This window comes from Dendronephthya gigantea, unplaced genomic scaffold (genome assembly GCF_004324835.1).
Source record: "Dendronephthya gigantea isolate DGI-Jeju-01 unplaced genomic scaffold, DenGig_1.0 000000F, whole genome shotgun sequence".
NCBI classification, from domain to species: Eukaryota; Metazoa; Cnidaria; class Anthozoa; order Malacalcyonacea; family Nephtheidae; genus Dendronephthya; species Dendronephthya gigantea.
The window spans coordinates 7,352,866-7,373,739 of NW_021163010.1; the positions used below are offsets into that span (position 1 = coordinate 7,352,866).

The 20,874-nt window shown below is 37.1% G+C and overlaps 2 protein-coding genes across 2 annotated transcripts; both read right to left on the reverse strand.

The window, feature by feature from the left end:
• Positions 1-1,052: 1,052 nt before the first annotated feature.
• LOC114521519 lies at positions 1,053-19,526 on the reverse strand. Its single transcript, XM_028541991.1, has 5 exons — positions 19,314-19,526; positions 3,967-4,575; positions 3,446-3,564; positions 2,176-2,932; positions 1,053-1,615 (listed from the first exon to the last, which is right to left on the reverse strand). The coding sequence occupies exons 2-5, from the start codon at positions 4,544-4,546 to the stop codon at positions 1,053-1,055; spliced, it is 2,019 nt and encodes a 672-aa protein (XP_028397792.1). The 5' UTR covers positions 4,547-4,575; positions 19,314-19,526.
• On the reverse strand, positions 10,136-17,739 carry LOC114524109. Its single transcript, XM_028545531.1, has 4 exons — positions 17,459-17,739; positions 16,927-17,045; positions 15,656-16,412; positions 10,136-15,118 (listed from the first exon to the last, which is right to left on the reverse strand). Exons 1-4 carry the CDS (start codon positions 17,736-17,738, stop codon positions 14,757-14,759), a joined length of 1,518 nt encoding a protein of 505 aa, XP_028401332.1. The 5' UTR covers position 17,739; the 3' UTR covers positions 10,136-14,756.
• Positions 19,527-20,874: the final 1,348 nt, after the last annotated feature.

Consider the following 20,874-nt stretch of genomic DNA (forward strand, 5'->3'; position numbering starts at 1 on the left):
ACGATCGAAGGAGAGTGAAGGCGAGCTATCACCCAAACCAACAATGCAAAAATCAAGTGTTATCAACCGCTTTATATTGACATTGAAAATATCTTCATCTTGAATTCGAAAACTTTCGAAATCCTTGGCATGGAGACAATATTTGCCTGGTTTGAGGAGAATGATTTTGCACGGGCGATAAGCAAACATCTCATCATTAGCGGAGGAGAAAGCAAAGAAACCAGTGAAGAACGTCATCACAAATATGAATACGTTCTTTCATATTGGGAAATGAAGTTTTGAACGGTTCGTATTTCTCGAAGATACTGGGGTGATAATAAAAGGCCAAAGCTGCAGCACATACAGATCTTGTTCATTTAGCCGTGAAGAGCCAAGGCTTTCCTAGCGTAGCCTCTCCAACAATCAGGAGAATACTTAATGTATTCCTCAGCATCGCTCAGAGCATTTTGAACTGCTCTAACCTGAGATAAGCAGAAGCACGATTACTAAATAACCTAGGGTCAAAAAAATTCTTCCCTATACTTCTATCAATACATGAAGAGTATACTGTTACAGCCTGTTCGAAATTGCTTTTCATGAATAGGTCATTACCTCAGATCGCAAATTATCGATTTCTGCTTTCATGGGATCATAAGCAGAGGTCTTAATAATAGTATTGATATTTTCTATCTCAGGGGGAGCCTCACAGGAGTATTTGATTAACCTACGTACAGACTCTGACAGAGGAAACGTATGTGGAAAGAGAACCCTCAAACCATTCTCCGAAATCTCTTGGCGACTACAGTCAAGAATCCGATTGGCAAGTCTCCAACAATTTTTGCCTGACTACTCAAATTATTGACATTCAAATGCAAAGCACATTCGTAAACCGCCCTTGCTATTCTGGTAGAAAGACAGTTTTCCCGATAACATCATGGACGACTTCCAAAAGACGTTCTAGATTCCTTCTAATTTCATGTGCATGTAAACACAACTTATGCCACTTATGAAAACTCGAAGAATTATTTGCATAAAGAGAAGATCGATCACTATATTCAGTTACTGAAATAAGATCAGGAGGGACATTTCGAGAAGGCAAAACGTAACAACCGGGCTGCGTCAACAATGCTTTCAACTTTCTCCTCCGAGGTCAGACTTTCTCGAATGACCTCTTGGACTAAACGATGAACAGTGAGGGAAGAATCGTGAGTTTCCTTAAAAAGAGAAAAGTCAGTCAAGAGTTTCAGGACTTCAAGAGAACCCAAAGAAGAGCTCACGTAATCACAATACATTTTGTCGTCAACAAGTGGATCGCCAACGTTAATGAGGTCTTTTTGAATTTCATTGCGATCCAAAAACGCCGAAGCATTCAAAAAACGAGTGGCGACGATCCCGTTTTCATCTTTTTTGATATGTTCAAAGTTGAGATGCCACGTGGTACGAACGGCCAATCGTTCTGGGGAAGTTCCATAAAAAGAGGTAGCTTTCTTCTTGTTTAGAAGTTGGAGGGACTGTTCTTCGTACGACCCTAAGTACTCAGATAGTGAGCATCCCAGATACTTGATGTATGCACAAGCTTGTTCTAATGCTAATGGTAAGCCACCAAGCTTTTGACATAGCGAGTCCGCGGAAAGTTCTGTGTAACGGAAAGTAAATAGCGTTAAGGTAAATTTGTTGTTTACACCGACGTAACTTTTATGTTGAATTAAAGATGTAACAAATGCCAGATATTTGTTCGACTGAATTTATACTTTTGGAGCTAAGTATATGTTGCAGAAAATTCTTATTTGATATTGCTACGTTATGAGGGGAAGAGCAGTCTGAAGTTGCTTAATTTTACGGTACTAATCTTAATTAATCTTAAAATCTTACTGCGTCTGATATTAAAGACAATTAAGAACTCAAGGGAAATAAAAGGCTCGAACTGACAAAGCTGCGTTTTTTCAATATCCTTTTCGATGAATTACTTTTGAAACTTTTCACCGAATTTATTCAAATTTATGCCGAAAATGTTTTTGCCATCTTGGATTTGCTCCTATACGTACAGGCCGCTTTTATAAAATGTTCTTTATCTAGTTCCACTAGTATAGGTCAGCGAACAAAGCCCTTACATGGACTTGCTCGTGGATCGTGGCGCAGAATAGATAATTATCGTATTACCATAACTATTGTAGTAAAATTTTTATATAAACTTACCTTTTTGTTCATCACGAGTAATGTTAGTTCTTCTGAAGACGAATTCTTTCGCCTCCTCACTACCAAAGCATTCGAGTTTGAGGCAATTGGATTCTTCGATACCAGATAATTGCTCTTCTAAATCCTGAGGTGTTCGTCGTGTTGTTATGATGAGATGACCAAAACACGCGACGTTTTCTTGCCACGGCCCTGATACCAAATTAACCAAATTTGGTGAAAGATCAGCTTCATCCATATTGTCAACAACCACCAGCCATGGTTTTGTAATTTTTGAAAAAACTGCTAGGGTCTTGTACAATGTAACATTGAACGAATCGTTATAAAGTGTATCGAATTGCGCGGCTATCTCATCGACCGAAGCTTTGAACTTGACATCGCTTTCTGCGGAAAACCAGTAAACACCTCCTTGATAATAACCTTTCCATTTGTGTATATATTCTGCAGTAAGGCTTGTTTTCCCGCATCCTCCAAGACCAGAGATGGCAGCGACAAGGACTCCTTCTTCGCCACATCTTCTCTTATTCTCGAGTACGTCTCGAAGATAACCGAGTTCAGATTTTCGGCCACTAAACCAGACACTCTGTTTAGGCGCCATGAAAAGATATCGTGGTTCTTTTTCGTTTCTTTTCGAGATGGTCATCTGTAAATCGTCCTGTTTAGCTCTCAATTGCTCGACATCTTTCTCAGTACGGAGTTGTCTTTCCTTTAACTCTTGGATTTCATCTTTCAAAGATTTTTCGACTGCTTCTAATGCGTTCTGTACGCAAAGAATATTATTAGTGTAAACGGAAAATCTCAAGTGCGCATGTAGCTCACGGAAAATTATTGCAAAAGTATTTGCAGTTTAATGCTGAAAACAAAAACGGGTGACGTTTTTCTCACTTTTGTGATTATATTTGTTTCGGGCGATAACTAATATAAATATATTAGCTATCGACTCATTTGAGTGATTGCATATTATTAATAAATATAAGACTGCATGCCTTGGCTTGGGTTGGGATAGCTCATGCAATCACACTTTTACCTGAAATGGCCGAGGTTACTACATCCATGCATTTCGAGTAGTTTATATCAAATGTAGTGTGATTGCTTTATTGCTTCCTTTCTCAAAACTGTATATTGTGCTGCAAACTATTCCATTTCAACTTTTCCTATTTAAATATCAACTTTAACCACAAGTCAAAAAATATTATCTGGAATGTTCTTCGGCATGCACAACGCGCGGGTTATAAGGGATATAATTTCAGTGAATTCTATTAATTGAATTTACCAGAATATCCTCTGTATTCTCTTCAACAAATTTTACCAAATCTTTAAGTTCAGCAACCTCAGTGTGGACGAGTTCCAGCAGTTCAGGATCTACTGGCTCGCCAAAACAAAGTTTCAGACCTGAAACAATATAATGGGATATCGAAGTCAACACGCAATGGATGCTCTCAGCTGGCCATGAAAAACTTGTCATTTTCATGTTTTAAAGCAATTTCATGATTTAAAAAGCGTGTATTTGTCAAACTGCCGTCTATACACATAAAGTTAATTCGTCATGTTTTTGCAACTCGTTTGCTACGCTATAGCTCGCGGTCACTCGAGAATGTAATTCATATCGGATACTACAGGAAACAACAAAAAACTTTGTTATCTCGAGGATCCGTTGAATTCCCATCTTACAGGGTAGAAAACAACAGTTCGAGACAACGAAACTTTTTGCTTTTTAATTTTATGTTTTTTCATATGTTTTTTAAACTACACGTTTTGCTTCTTAGCGATTATGGAACTCAGTTGGTTCAGTACCTTTTTCTTTCCAGTCAACAAGATCATCAAGCATTTCCTTTCTTTTCGAAGGTGTAAGGTTGACTTGATTTATTAATGTCTCCATATCTTTTAGAGCTGCTTGGTAAACGACGTCAGTCCAGTGTGCAAAGTTACAATGCGCCCACTCATTTCTAATATCTGATCTCACTTTTCTCGCCATACCACTAGCACCGTGAAAAGGTTGAGCCTCAGCGACGAGTGACAAAGCTGCAGAGATATCCATAGTGTGATCAAAACCACTAAACTTAGCCATGAATGGTTTCACAAACAACTTCGCTAGAGATACTGCATCTTTAACAGCATAATCATATGATGACTTTGGGTTTGTACAATTGTTGTTGATGTTTTCATAATTTAATATCCATGTAGAAGGTGCCAAATTCTTCTTATGTCTTCCAAATATCTGTTTATCGATCTCGTGAGGAGGTGGGAGTAGGCTTTGGTACAATTTTGGTATTTCATTTCCAATAACTTCTCTCAATGCTGGAGTGAGAACTTTGCTTAGACATATACCAACGATCACCCATCGCCGTTCATTGTCACCAACTGCAGCCGCCATTTAGAGATGTGATGTGTTATCATAGAATGCTTTAATAAGAAAGTATTATAATACTGTGTGGTATAACATACAAGTATCCGCATTAAAGCTATCTGCGATATGCATGCGTACTCGAATTGATAAATTTCACGGCATACGAAGTAGATATACTGCCTTTAACTTCTTTTTTGTATAATTCTTGGAAATTTAATATTGTTATATTCTAACTATTATACAATTAAAAAAGAGGTGGTAAGTCAGATGAACTTCTTTACACCATGAACCATCGGGAAATTCAAGAGAAGGATCGTAAGTTTATGCATATCCAGGCACGGTTGGAACGTTGATTGTGTAATCAATATAAAAACGAACATGACAGGAAGGTTAACAAGAACCTATTGAACATTTAATGCTTTGTTTTAATTAATCAATAAAGCTTTGTTCCTTGGAAAAGGAACCTGGTTTGATTCACAAAGATATTAAAACTAAATTTTGTTTTGATCAGAAAAGATGGGGTTCTCATAATGTACCTTAAAAAATGATCATGTGATACAGTTAGCCTAACCAATAACCATCCTTCCTCCACTTATGGAAAAACAATTTTTTTCAGTTGGATGCTTCATGAATACTGCACATACAACACAACTGAAAGACATATAAGAATTTTTTAGCGATATAATACTAGGTTACCTAAATTGTATCAAATCGACAAATCAACATGTTTATTGGCGACATTAAAAGCTCCAAATAAGGAATGGGCACAATGTCTATTTACAGAAGAGAATGAAGAAAATAGAACTGCATTGAGTAAAATATAATAAGTACCTGAGACAGGGGGTTCATTAAGTTGCATATGGTCAAATCATTTCAATCAATAGCCTTGGTTATTTAATTTAATTAACTAAATTTAGCTATGTACATATATGTGTATATTGTTAAGACAGTGGGTAATTATCAACAGTCTATAGGCAATGTTTATGTTGGGCAATGTCAACATTACGAAACATAACAGTTTATCTAACTGTCACTTTTTAACAACATTTATATTTCTATAGCACCCCTCTTGGTGTGAATTTCTTTGTGTAAATGTATGTATAAATTTTTCCATATGTAAATAGAGTTGAACATTTATTGTAGCCAGAGATTTGGAAACAAATACTTAAAATAATATGAGAGCTCAACATATAAGCAATAAAGATGAAACCAATAAATCTCTTACTGGCTTTGTTAAAAGTTAATTCATGATAAAATTACCCAACAGAAAATTATATTTATATACTTACCCCAATAAGCCCAATCGAATGACATTGTACTGTAGTTGATCAATGATGTCCGAGAATGACTCGTTTGTCCTCGAATCGCATCAAATTGGACACATGCTATTCTCAGTCTCTTATTCCATTATTTGTGATTGAATAAGCCTGAATATTATAAAATATAGCAGATATTAACACATTACATTAAAACGCAGAGCCGATTGTTTTTTGATCTTGATTTACTTAAGGCGTTACGTCTTCAAGTTCAATGACATCATCATACCTGACACGTAAAAAGCGTACAGGAAATAAATTTAACCAGACTTCTTCCCGACTAAAAACTTCATGTCATATCAGCCATGTAATCAATTGTCTTTTTATACAAAGCACTACAATGTTTTCATTGTGCATAAATTTCCATAAACGAGAACAGCGAGTTCCCCAGCTCCTATGATAGGTGATGATCAAAATCTTTCCTCCCATGTTAGGCTTTCGAGTAAACCTGTTCATGAATTTTTGCGATCCGATCCTAAGGGGGGGGGGGGGCACCAGGCGGAATCTTTCGCCTGAAACGAGATATTGAGCCAAAGTTTCCGTTCGACCGAAAAATTATACCAAGCTTTGCCAATTAAAAACTCCCAAGGAACCAGTTGATAGTTAAAAAGAGATGGAATCGATTCTTCGCGTAACAGAGAACAGGCTTTACACTTGCAATTTTGGCTGCGACTTTCTTCTCTGCATGAGAGATGCAAATATGCGAATAGTTATGAATGCTATAATGTACAATTGCCCTAATTCAAGCATCCGTATCTTAGTGAATCCTGTTGTTCAAAAACATGACGGCTAACGCGTGTACACTAATGTACATGTTCAATTAGGTGAAATTAGTTCGACATTTGCCAAGAGAACCCAACGAACGTGACACGCAACGGTAGTGGTAAAAATTGCTATGTTTACTTTTCAAATGTCTGTATTTTCGTTAATATATGTATTTCTCGCGAAAATTCCACACCCATGAAATCAGGGCTTTTCCTAAACGAGGTATATCGGTTTGGATTTTAGCCATGCATGGCTATACAAGGTTGCTACAAAGACAAAGTGCGCAGATACAATTGTTTTCGAGAATTTATATATACCATAACATTTCTCCCACTTTACAAGCCCACACCATTCCAATCCTCGCCCGTATTAAAGTTATAATCATAGATATGCGGATTGCCATATGGATTATGCCGTCAAACGATCCTAGACGTAAAACCATTAAGACCAACACTCCTTGTGAAAACGGCAACGTCTGTCTGAATTATTTTCGCAGAGAAAATGATCTTAATTGTCACGGGAAGGCATCTCACGTCATAATGCCTAAGGCTAAGATCTGCTCAAGCAGTGTTGGGTCAAGTCAAACATACAGGAGGTATGTTCTGGGAAACGGTATAAAACAGGATGTAATCATAAATCGTACGACATACCATTCTCCAGGACCATGATGGCCTACGGTGCTCTCAAGTCAAAAACAACCTCTAGAGACTAAAGATTGGTGCATGCTTTTAGTGCAGAAAATTCACGCTAAATACGTTTTTGGATTGATATGAAGATATCCACTCCTCCTGCGCGCGAACGTTGGCCAACACTGAATGGTGCATTCTACTCCCCAAGTAATATTTTTTTCCTGAATTTATGTAATGTACAAAAAATCCCCTGTTATATAGGTAAACAAGCAGTTTATCCACCCAGCAAACGCCTTCTATACGTTATGAGAGAGTGACTTTATCAAAGTATGTAATTCGCACCATATTTAGCAGCATTTCCTTTTTTAAATATTAGGAAATGACACTTTTCAAATGTATTCGCTCTCCCCAGAGATACCCAGGAGACGAGGTTTATTTAAAGCTTTTTATTTGAAGCGTTCTTTAACGGAGAAGTTGGAATATTGAATAACCCAGGAGGTTTTTTAGCTTTTTTCATTGAATTATTTACTTTAGTGATAACATGCGCACGTATAATGTAAAGTGGAAACCACAGGTTTCTAGCTTCAGTTCACGCCATATAGTTCACGTCTAGTATATTTCCTATAGGCATATTTTCGCATATACGAACTGTATACAAAAACTTAAATATGAAAATACTCGTACTTATAACACGTAAAAATATACCCAAAAACGAAATCTAAGTGGGTAAACTTCTCGTTTTTGCGTTTTTTAAAATTTAAATAGTATTCTCATTTGCAAGTCTGTGTATACAGTTTTGTATATATGTTAAGTGCATGAGAATTGCTAATTGCTAAGCAAAAATAACTGATATTGATTAGTTTATTCCGCGTGCAATAGCAACCAAAGGTGGTTTGCTGGATGGAAAGTTCAAATTTCTTAACAGTCACGGAGATAACCGCGATTGACGTTATAATGAAAACTGAAATTACTGAATGTCTGTCCAGTTGTGCTTATATATGTTATCAGTATTCAAAGTAGATAAATCCTAGTTTAAAGCTAAAAAATTAAGAGCGTCCCGACTTAGCCGATACCCTATGGCAAGTGGGCTGACACAATTACTATCCCAGAACGGGACGCAGTACACAAGTTGTTAAGTCAAAAACTTGTGGCTATATTCATATGCAAACTTGTCGCATAGTTTCTGCTATGCTACGTATAAAAGTTTCCAGTGTAGCTTATATGCGAAGAATTATCAAAGAGAATTTATGTCCCATTGTGTATGTAAGGACTGCCAATGGATGGGCATCATGGCAGGCAGACGACGAAGACATATGAGAATGATCTTTTCTGGATTAACCCATCGATTCGCAAGTTCATTACAAAAAATGCAAATGAACAGAAGGAAATAGACGAAGGCATGGCATCTTGCTTGGATAAACGTACTCTTTATTGGGCAGTTCTTGACGATGAGGAATTCCACCCTAGCAACGAAAGAGAGAACATTTATAAAACACAAGTCTATGTTGGCAAGGCAAACAACAGTATTCGAGGACGATGGATAAAGGACAAAGATAACCATTGTGCAATGATGAAGAAATGCTGGACAACGTGTGTGCTATGACGACTTATGATCCTGCAACACTAGAAGGAGTTCAACTAGTTGATGTCAGGCTAACGTTGGCCAAGGTTAGAAGTTATGGCCTAGAAAAGCCGATAAAAACTGCTTTGTTTGTGATCAAAACTTTTGGCGATGATGCGGAAAAGGCAGGAATTGCTAAGGAGAAGGCTCAAGCACGTTTGAACGAAGCTCAAAGACATCTGGATAGAGCTGAAAATGAAGTGCATAGGTTCGAGCTGCAGCAACAACCAAAGTACCTTACAGTAACCTCTCAACAAGGGCAGCAAACATTTTACCCAACATTTTCTCTCAATGCTTTAGTTAAGCGCTTCCCCCAACCTCAGAAAGAATGAATGAATTACGAGTAGATGTAGAAAAGCACAAGAAGGAATTCGAGGAGATGAAAGCTGTTGCCGATGATTTGAAAGATATAGAAACAAGCAAGACGGAGGCCGAAGTCAACTGACACAAGCAGAGAAGTGGCACCGAAAAGGCAAAAGAATTCACGACAGGCGTAAAAACGTAATTCCGTATAATGACTACAAGTTAACATGGAAACCAACCGATATGAGATTTGGAATGAACTTCAGTTAAGTTTAATGATTGGGGAATTAGAACGAAACTGAGACTGAATGATTAACGGTGCACACAAAGGCTACCAAGTTTTGCTAAAATTGAACAACTTTCTAAGCCTTAAAATGTTAAAATGCACTGAGATGACAGATATGGCATATTCGGTCAGGTCTCGGAGATTAGAAATCTTCACAGACTTTATGTTCGGTATGATGTTATCGGGACAAAATTAATTAATATATAGCATATTAGTTACCATATTATATACTGTAGCACTGAATGGGAAAAGAAAGTTGAATCTTGCATAAACAGTATAATCAGTTATATAGTACTCTGAGCCACGATATACATTACATATACTGAATCCCAAGACCCGGATGAATTTATTCAATTGTAACGAGCCCTGGTAGTATTTTTTCAGACGGTTTGGGCCAGTTCATTATCAAATCATGTAGCACTGAAAGCGAATTGTGATAATTAAAAGTAAAATGTCTTATGCAGTAAACACGTCTCAGCAGTAAATATTCATTGAAAGTACATTGAACATTGAACATGATTATTCTAAAGCACGATTTACGTTCTGACTAATTTTTTTTAAAAAGCTTCTACGTAGTAATATATGAATTAAAATTGTATTCACAAAAATCAAATACATGTACTTAAAAAGTGATTGGGTTTTGTTCAAGAAAACTTTGGATTGGTTTATTATATCTCATTAGATTCGAGTAGATTAGATTTTATTTGGGACCAATCTGCAAATTTGCCTACATTTTCAGTAACCCAATCAAAAGCGTAAGTTTTAGCAACTTCCAGGAAAGAGGTACATTATTTACCCTACATGAAGTATTAAAAAAGTAGGCAATTTTATTGGCTTAGCCTGAAAAATGTATACAATTTGGCTGATTATAGTTTAGAACGAAATTCCTTCTTAGGAATTATATTAATTAGGTTTTATAAACTAAGAAATTTATTCTAATATATTCTATAAACAAAGGCGACGGCGAATATCATCAATTCTTGCCAAACAGTTTGTTTCTTTCCATTCCACGTGCATGAATATGATGAATCTCATAAATTACGAGTATTCTACTGGCCAATAGGAATATAGGATACAGTACGTTGCAAAAAACATTGTGAATAAAGATGCAGCTATTTTCACAGCTGTCTTACCCTGGAAGCAAATGCCCCAGGAACGATGTTGGTTACTAGTTGACAAACTAATATATTTTCGAAATAATGACTTCTAAGATGTCACTTACTGCACTTAATTACTTTAGCCTCTTTCTAAATTTGCCAGTTAGTCGTCTAAACAGTACTCGTTCATAACTTTGTTTATCATTTCGTCGTGTGATAAGGGAAACGCGTATAGATATCGGTTCTTTGATTAATGAGATGCGAGCATGCATCCAGCGCAAACTTCACATTTGGCAACAGTTTAGTAATATTTTTTCCACATTTGACATGCTTCATGTACACAGCAGGTGTCCAGGTATATAAAGCGTTTTGAGACATTCGATGTCATCCTGCACATGTTATATAGTTAAGCTATTAGCTAACAATAGGCTATAAACATATTTAACACAGCTACATTATATAAGTGATCATGCATGTGCAAGGGCTCAAAATCAAATATATATTCAGAAAGATTAAAGACATAACCTCAGTATCATTATATCTCAGTTGCTATACTTTATATAGGGCATATAAAATAAATATAGACCTGGAACGCTAAATCAACACTTTCTTTATAAAATACATAATACAATTGAAATTCGTCTTAAGTTTCAATTTTGTGTCTTTCGTGTCGTGAGCATAAATCATTTATATGTTTTCAAGATATCTTGTTTATTCAGAAATTGTTTTTTTGCCTCACGTTTTAAAAATATATATTATGTTATATCTAAATTATACAGGATGTAAAGACCTTAGGAACCCCCTTTGTGCTTGGGCACGATGATGCCTGGTTTCCATTTAGACTTCATTGCCGTGACATGTCACGTTGGCCATGTGATATAGAACATTTCCGGGTGTGTAGTCAAACAATGGGTGTGTATAGGTGTGTAGTCAAACAATGCCCGAATTGAATTAAGAAGTATATGGACAAATTTACGCATGACTATTTCACATTCGTGAGAATCACGACAGTGACGACTAAATGAATACCAGGCTCAAGGGTAATTTCTATAAGTCTCTTTTATTTGGATAAATCCGCGTGGATAGTGTGTCTCGAAAAAGACAAACCACAAATATCCTTCATCGTCCTAATAATGCCATGTTGAAGCTAGGTAAAAGTAAATTAAGGGATGCAATGTATTAAGTATCTGTTGAATTAGGCCAAAATTGCTTGTCACGCGAAACATTTTTAATGGAAGTTAAAAAACATTCCAATGCGTACAACGTAGGAGAACCCGAAGATTGTCCTATAGTGGATATTGTGCGTAAATAGTAGCGAGTTCAAATTTAAATCACATTAAGAATCAGAATAATAGCGGATTTTTAGGTGTTTCGCTTCTTCGACACAACGTGTAAAACACCCAGTTTCATCGCATATATTATATTTTGTAAATATAGTCTACCATGCTAAAAGCAATTCAATCAACTATACATATTAAATGCCTAGTGCACAATTTTGAACCGTTACTTTATGGATGTGTTTGATTCTCTGTTTAACTGAGTGAGAGATAATATTTGTCGTTACCAAAGTTGATAGCTTGGTAAATCAGTGAGAAATACGCGCACTGTACGGTAATCTTCTGCAAGGACAGCCCAAAAGAACTTCTTCTTCCATCCTAAACATTCACAGTTGGAGCCACACTCTCTTACAATGCGATAAATGCCGTCGCAATGGTCACCCATAGCCAAACTTCCGTTAACAGACAGGCTACGATCTCCTATAGAAAGAAGGGTACGTCCGCGATTAGATCGTCTTGGACCATCACAGGCTTGTATCTTAACAACGAAACGTTCACCGTTGTTGGGCGGCCGCGCGTGTGCACGTCCACAAGGCTCAAGGACCGACCATGGCATCCCCCTTTCATTACCCTCGTCTGAAACCATCTTGTCGCCAATGAGACCGGATGACAATGGAAAAACTTTTACCAAAACGCTATATCTTTCCAATAGCCGAACACAACAATTTTTGTGGATTTCAAAGTCATCTTTTTCGCATTCTGGGCTGCAGTATCCTGCGATAAAACAGTTGTCACATTTCTTCCAACGGCCTTTCTTGTAACAACGAAAACAAATGTCAGTGAACTCCTTCAGTGGTGGATGGCTGCCTGTCTCCATGTTATTTTTCAGCTCATTGTCACTGCATTTCGCTAGCATGAATTCACCAACTGCGGAAAAGACTTCAAAAAGATTCGGCATCGCACTATCGAGTTCATCATCGAAGCCTATGGCATGGTCAATACCAGGCCCCTCGTTCCTAAAAATATGATTGGACTCAATAATTGATTGCTGCAGACCTGACGCTTTTGTTACTGGCATCACATGAATGCCGCCACATTTGTTTTGGTAGATTCTGTTCCGAGAAATATGGCACCAAGCATTGAACGCTCGAATACCCAGCCAATTGTTCTCAAATATTTCATTTTCCTCTATGACCGCGGAACCTTTTTTATGAACAAATACACCATGACAGTCATTGTGAAATATTTCATTACGTGTAAATGTTGCATTTCCTTCCTGGACCCATATACCAATTTTCTCGTTATCATAAATTTGGCAACAAGTCATACGACATTTGCCATTCTTTAGAAATAAACCCCATCGGTTACCGTGAAGTTTGCTGTTTTTGAGGCAAAGACTTCCACCGAAGATTTCTATTCCAACTAACTTGTTACCAGAAAAGACGGAGTCTTCAACAACAGCTTCTCCTTCAATGAACAGGGCAGTATTTTTGCAATTGTTAAACAGACAATTTTTCACACTGAGATATCCTTTTGACACAAAAGCATCATTGCATGTGTACGAACAGTTCAACAGCTTGACTGTAGAATCCTGCATGGTACCCCAGTTTGCAACATCAAATATAAAAGAGATGTTATAAGCCACAACGTTGCGGGAAAGCAGACCTAAATTACGATCGAAGGAGAGTGAAGGCGAGCTATCACCCAAACCAACAATGCAAAAATCAAGTGTTATCAACCGCTTTATATTGACATTGAGAATATTTTCATCTTGAATTCGATCACTTTCGAAATCTTTGGCGAGGAGACAATATTTGCCTGGTTTGAGGAGAATGATTTTGCACATGCTATCAAACAACATCCCATCATGTAGCGGAGCAGAAAGCAAAGAAACAAGTGAAGGAACGTCATCACAAATATGAATACGTTCTTTCATATTGGGAAATGAAGTTTTGAACGGTTCGTATTTCTCGAAGATACTGGGGTTATAATAAAAGGCCAAAGCTGCAGCACATACAGCATTTTGTTCATTTAAGCCGTGAAGAGCCAAGGCTTTCCTAGCGTAGCCTCTCCAACAATCAGGAGAATACTTAATGTATTCCTCAGCATCGCTCAGAGCATTTTTGAACTGCTCTAACCTGAGATAAGCAGAAGCACGATTACTAAATAACCTAGGGTCAAAAAAATTCTTCCCTATACTTCTATCAATACATGAAGAGTATACTGTTACAGCCTGTTCGAAATTGCTTTTCATGAATAGGTCATTACCCTCAGATCGCAAATTATCGATTTCTGCTTTCATGGGATCATAAGCAGAGGTCTTAATAACAGTATTGATCTTTTCTATTTCAGGGGGAGCCTCACAGGAGTATTTGATTAACCTACGTACAGACTCTGACAGAGGAAACGTATGTGGAGAGAGAACCCTCAAATCATTCTCCGAAATCTCTTGGCGACTACAGTCAAAAATCCGATTGGCAAAGTCTCCAACAATTTTTGCCTGCCTACTCAAATTATTGACATTCAAATGCAAAGCACATTGGTAAACAACCCTCGCTATCTCTGGCAGAAAGACGGTTTTCCCGGTAACATCATGGACGACTTCCAAAAGACGTTCAAGATTCCTTCTAATTTCATGTGCATGTAAACACAACTTATGCCATTTATAAAATTTAGAAGAATCATTTGGATAGAGGGATGATCGATCACCATATTCAGTTACCACACTTTCTGAAATTTTATCAGGAGATGGGCATTGTAAGAAGGCAAAACGTAACAGACGGGCTGCGTCAACAATGCTTTCAACTTTCTCCTCCGAGGTCAGACTTTCTCGAATGACCTCTTGGACTAAACGATGAACTGTGAGGGAAGAATCGTGAGTTTCCTTAAAAAGAGAAAAGTCAGTCAAGAGTTTCAGGACTTCGAGGGAACCTAAAGCAGAGCTCACGTGATCACAATACATTTTTCGTCAACACGGGGTTCGCCTACATTAATGAGGTCTTTTTGAATTTCATTGCGATCCAAAAACGCCGAAGCATTCAAAAAACGAATGGCGACGATCCCGTTTTCATCTTTTTTGATATGTTCAAAGTTGAGATGCCACGTGGTACGAACGGCTAATCGTTCTGGGGAAGTTCCATGAAAAGAGGTAGCTTTCTTCTTGTTTAGAAGTTGGAGGGAATGTTCCTCGTACGACCCTAAGTACTCAGATAGTGAGCATCCCAGATACTTGATGTATGCACAAGCTTGTTCTAATGCTAATGGTAAGCCACCAAGCTTTTGACATAGCGAGTCCGCGGAAAGTTCTGTGTAACGGAAAGTAAATAGTGTTAAGGTAAATTTGTTGTTTACACCGACGTAACTTTTATGTTGAATTAAAGATGTAGCAAATGCCAGATATTTGTTCGAATGAATTTGTACTTTTGGAGCTAAGTATATGTTGCAGAAAATTCTTATTTGATATTGCTACGTTATGAGGGGAAGAGCAGTCTGAAGTTGCTTAATTTCACGGTACTAATCTAAATTAATCTTAAAATCTTACTGCGTCTGATATTAAAGACAATTAAGAACTCAAGGGAAATAAAAGGCTCGAACTGACAAAGTGGCGTTTTTTCAATTGCCTTTTCGAATTTCGATGAATTACTTTTGCAACTTTTCACCCAATTTATTCAAATTTATGCCGAAAATGTACAGGCCGCTTTTATAAAATGTTCTTTATTTAGTTCCACTTGTATAGGTGAGCGAACAAAGCCCTTACATGGACTTGCTCGTGGATCGTGGCGCAGAATAGATAATCATCGTATTACCATAACTATTGTAGTAAAATTTTTATATAAACTTACCTTTTTGTTCATCACGAGTAATGTTAGTTCTTCTGAAGACGAATTCTTTCGCCTCCTCACTACCAAAGCATTCGAGTTTGAGGCAATTGGATTCTTCGATACCAGATAATTTCTCTTCTAAATCCTGAGGTGTTCGTCGTGTTGTTATGATGAGATGACCAAAACACGCGACGTTTTCTTGCCACGGCCCTGATACCAAATTAACCAAATTTGGTGAAAGATCAGCTTCATCCATATTGTCAACAACCACCAGCCATGGTTTTGTAATATTTGAAAAAACTGCTAGGGTCTTGTACAATGTAACATTGAACGAATCGTTATAAAGTGTATCGAATTGCGCGGCTATCTCATCGACCGAGGCTTTGAACTTGACATCGCTTTCTGCGGAAAACCAGTAAACACCTCCTTGATAATAACCTTTCCATTTGTGTATATATTCTGCAGTAAGGCTTGTTTTCCCGCATCCTCCAAGACCAGAGATGGCAGCGACAAGGACTCTTTCTTCGCCACATCTTCTCTTATTCTCGAGTACGTCTCGAAGATAACCGAGTTCAGATTTTCGGCCACTAAACCAGACACTCTGTTTAGGCGCCATGAAAAGATATCGTGGTTCTTTTTCGTTTCTTTTCGAGATGGTCATCTGTAAATCGTCCTGTTTAGCTCTCAATTGCTCGACATCTTTCTCAGTACGGAGTTGTCTTTCCTTTAACTCTTGGATTTCATCTTTCAAAGATTTTTCGACTGCTTCTAATGCGTTCTGTACGCAAAGAATATATTATTAGTGTAAACGGAAAATCTCAAGTGCACATGTAGCTCACCCAAAATTATTGCAAATTAAAGTATTTGCAGTTTAATGCTGAAAACAAAAAGGTTTTCTTCACTTTTGTGATTAAATTTGTTTCGGGCGATAACTAATATAAATATATTAGCTATCGACTCATTTGAGTGATTTCATATTATTAATAAATGTAAGACTGCATGCCTTGGCTTGGGTTGGGATAGCTCATGCAATCACACGTTTTACCTGAAATGGCCAGGGGTTACTGCTTCCATGCATTTCGAGTAGTTTATATCAAATGTAGTGTGATTGCTTTATTGCTTCCTTTCTCAAAACTCTATATTGTGCTGCAAACTATTCCATTTCAACTTTTCCTATTTAAATATCAACTTTAACCACAAGTCAAAAAATATTATCTGGAATGTTCTTCGGCATGCACAACGCGCGGGTCACGACGGATATAATTTCAGTGAATTCTATTAATTGAATTTACCAGAATATCCTCTGTATTCTCTTCAACAAATTTTACCAAATCTTTAAGTTCAGCAACCTCAGTGTGGACGAGTTCAAGCAGTTCAGGATCTACTGGCTCGCCAAAACAAAGTTTCAGACCTGAAACAATATAATGGGATATCGAAATCAACACGCAATGGATGCTCTCAGCTGGCCATGAAAAACTTGTCATTTTCGTGTTTAAAGCATTTTCATGATTTAAAAAGCGTGTATTTGTCAAACTGCTGTCTATACACATAAAGTTAATTCGTCATGTTTTTGCAACTCGTTTGCTACGCTATAGCTCGCAGTCACTCGAGAATGTAATTCATATCGGATACTACAGGAAACGACCGAAAAAAAACTTCGTTATCTCGAGGATCAGTTGAATTCCCATCTTACAGGGTAGAGAATAACAGTTCGAGACAACGAAACTTTTTGCTTATTAGCTAATTTTAGTTTTTTCATATGTTTTTAAACTACACGTTTTGCTTCTTAGACTTAGTGATTATGGAACTCAGTTGGTTCAGTACCTTTTTCTTTCCAGTCAACAAGATCATCAAGCATTTCCTTTCTTTTCGAAGGTGTAAGGTTGACTTGATTTATTAATGTCTCCATATCTTTTAGAGCTGCTTGGTAAACGACGTCAGTCCAGTGTGCAAAGTTACAATGCGCCCACTGATTTCTAATATCTGATCTTACTTTTCTCGCCATACCACTAGCCCCAGAAGCGTGAAAAGGTTGAGCCTCAGCGACGAGTGACAAAGCTGCAGACGTATCCATAGTGTCATCAAAACCACTAAACTTAGCCATGAATGGTTTCAAAACAACTTCGCTAGAGATACTGCATCTTTAACAGCATAATCATTTATGACGACTTGTGTTTGTACGATTGTTGTTGATGCTTTCATAATTTAATTTTAATGTAGATGGTGCCAAATTCTTTTTATGTTTTCCTAATGTCTGCTTATCGATCTCGTGAGGAGGTGGGAGTAGGCTTTGGTACCATTTTGGTATTTCATTTCCAATAACTTCTCTCAATGCTGGAGTGAGAACTTTGTTTAGACATATACCAACGATCACCCACCGTCGTTCATTGTCACCAACTGCAGCGCCATTTAGAGATATGATGTGTTATCATAGGATGCCTTAATAAGAAAGTATTATAATACTGTGGTATAACATACAAGTATCTGAATTAAAGCAATCTGCAATATGCATGCATACTCGAATTGATAAATTTCACGGCATAGGAAGGAGATATACTGCCTTTAACTTCTTTTTTGCATAATTGTTGGAAATTTAATATTGTTACATTCTAACTATTATACAATCAAAAAAGAGGTGGTACGTCCAATGAACTTCTTTACATCATGAACCATCCGGAAATTCAAGAGAAGGATCGTGAGTTCATGCATATCAGGCAGGTTGAACGTTGATTGTGTAATCAATATAAAAACAAACATCTCTGCAGACAAGACAGGGAGGTTAACAAGACCTATTGAACATTTAAAGATTTGTTTTAATTAATCAATAAAGCTTTGTTCCATGGAAAAGGAACCTAGTCTTTAAACTTTGATTCACAAAGATATTAAACCTAAATTTTGTTTTGATCAGAAAAGATGGGGTTCTCATAATGTAGCTTAAAAAATGATCATGTGATACGGTTAGCCTAACCAATAACCATCCTTCCTCCACTTATGGAAAAACAATTTTTTTCAGTTGGATGCTTCATGAATACTGCACATACAACACAACTAAAAGACATATAAGAATTTTTTAGCGATATGATACTAGGTTACCTAAATTGTGTCAAATCCACAAATCAAAATGTTTATTGGCGACATTTAAAGCTCCAAATAAGGGATGGGCACAATGTCTATTTACAGAAGAGAATGAAGAAAATAGAACTGCATTGAGTAAAATATAATAAGTACCTGAGAGGTTCAGGTAGTTGCATATGGTCAAATCATTTCAATCAATAGCCTTGGTTATTTATTTTAATTAACTAAATTTAGCTATGCACATTTATGTGTATATTGTTAAGACAGTGGGTAATTATCAACACTATGGGCAATGTTTATGTTAAGCAATGTCAACATTACGAAACATAACAGTTTATTTAACTGTCACTTTTTAACAAAATTTATATCTCTATAGCATCCCTCTTGGTGTGAATTTCTTTGTGTAAATGTATGTATAAATTTTTCCATATGTAAATAGAGTTGAACATTTATTGTAGGCAGAGATTTGGAAGCAAATACTTAAAATAATATGAGAGCTCAACATATAAGCAATAAAGATGAAACCAATAAATCTCTTACTGGTTTTGTTAAAAGTTAATTCATGATAAAATTACCCAACAGAAAATTATATTTATATACTTACCCCAATGAGCCCAATCGAATGACGTATTGTAGCTAATCAATGATGTCTGAGAATGACTCGTTTGTCCTCGAATCGCGTCAAATTGGACTCATGCTATTCTCAGTCTCTTATTCCATTATTTGTGATTGAATCAGCCTGAATATTGTAAAATATAGCAGATATTAACACATTACATTAAGAAGCAGAACCGATTGTTTTTTGCTCTTGATTTACTCAAGGCGTTACGTCTTCAATGACATCATCATACCTGACACGTAAAAAGCGTAACAGGAAATAAATTTAACCAGACTTCTTCCCGACTACAAAACTTCATGTCATATCAGCCATGTAATCAATTGTCTTTTTATACAAAGCACTACAGTGCTTTCATTGTGCATAAATTTCCATAAACGAGAACAGCGAGTTCCCCAGCTCCTATGATAGGTGATGATCAAAATCTTTCCTCCCATGTTAGGCTCGGGTTAAACTGTCATAGTTTCTGTGATCACTGACACAGTTGGAATCTTCTAGGATTGTTTGCAAACTTTAACAGCAGTAGTGAAAGCAGTGAAAGGGTGCGAAAGGGAGATCAAGGGGGCAGTCCTTGATTTTCCCAAAATTTTGGCAAATAAATAAATAAAAACTAATAGACGCCTATGAAATTTTAATATAGAATTTCCTAAATTACTGCTCCAACCCCAACACATTTTCTCAAACTTATAAAGCTCTTTTTTCGTAGTTATTTCCTCACAATTCTTTAAGACTCAGGATTAGTTGCAACTATATGCATAAAGTTATTAAAGTAGAGTGTAACAAAAGAAACTTTCCAAACCGGGCCAATTACTACAAGATGTCCGACTTTCGAGTAAACCTGTTCATGAATTTTTGAGAAAGGGGGGAGAGGGGGCACTCTCTATCCTAAGGGGGGGAGGGCACAAGGCGGAATCTTTTGCCTGAAACGTTTCAGGCGAGTTCTCACCAGATCAGTGGTTCTCACAATTGAACGAGATATTGAGACAAAGCTTCCGTTCGACCGAAAATTGTCGAACGTGACATGCAATGGTAGTGGTAAAAATTGCTATGTTTACTTTTAAAATGTCTGTATTTTCGCAAATAGGCGTATTTCTCGCGAAAATACCACGCCTATGAAATCAGGGCTTTTCCTAAACGAGGTATATCGGTTTGAATTTTAGCCATGCGTGGCTATACAAGGTTGCTACAAAGACAAAGTGCACAGATACGATTGTTTTCGAGAATTTATATATATATCATAACATTTCTCCCACTTTACAAGCCCACACCATTCCAATCCTCGCCCCTATTAAACTTATAATCGTAGATATTCGGATTGCCTATGGATTATGCCGTCAGACGATCCTGGACGTATAACCACCATTAAGACCAAAACTCCTTGTGAAAACTTCAACATCTGTCTGAATTATTTTCGCAGAGAAAATGGTCTTAATAGTCACGGAAAGGCATCTCACGTCATAATGCCTGAGGTCTGCTCAAGCAGTGTTGGGTCAAGTCAAACATACAGGAGGTATGAATTCTGGGAAACGATATAAAACAGGATGTAATC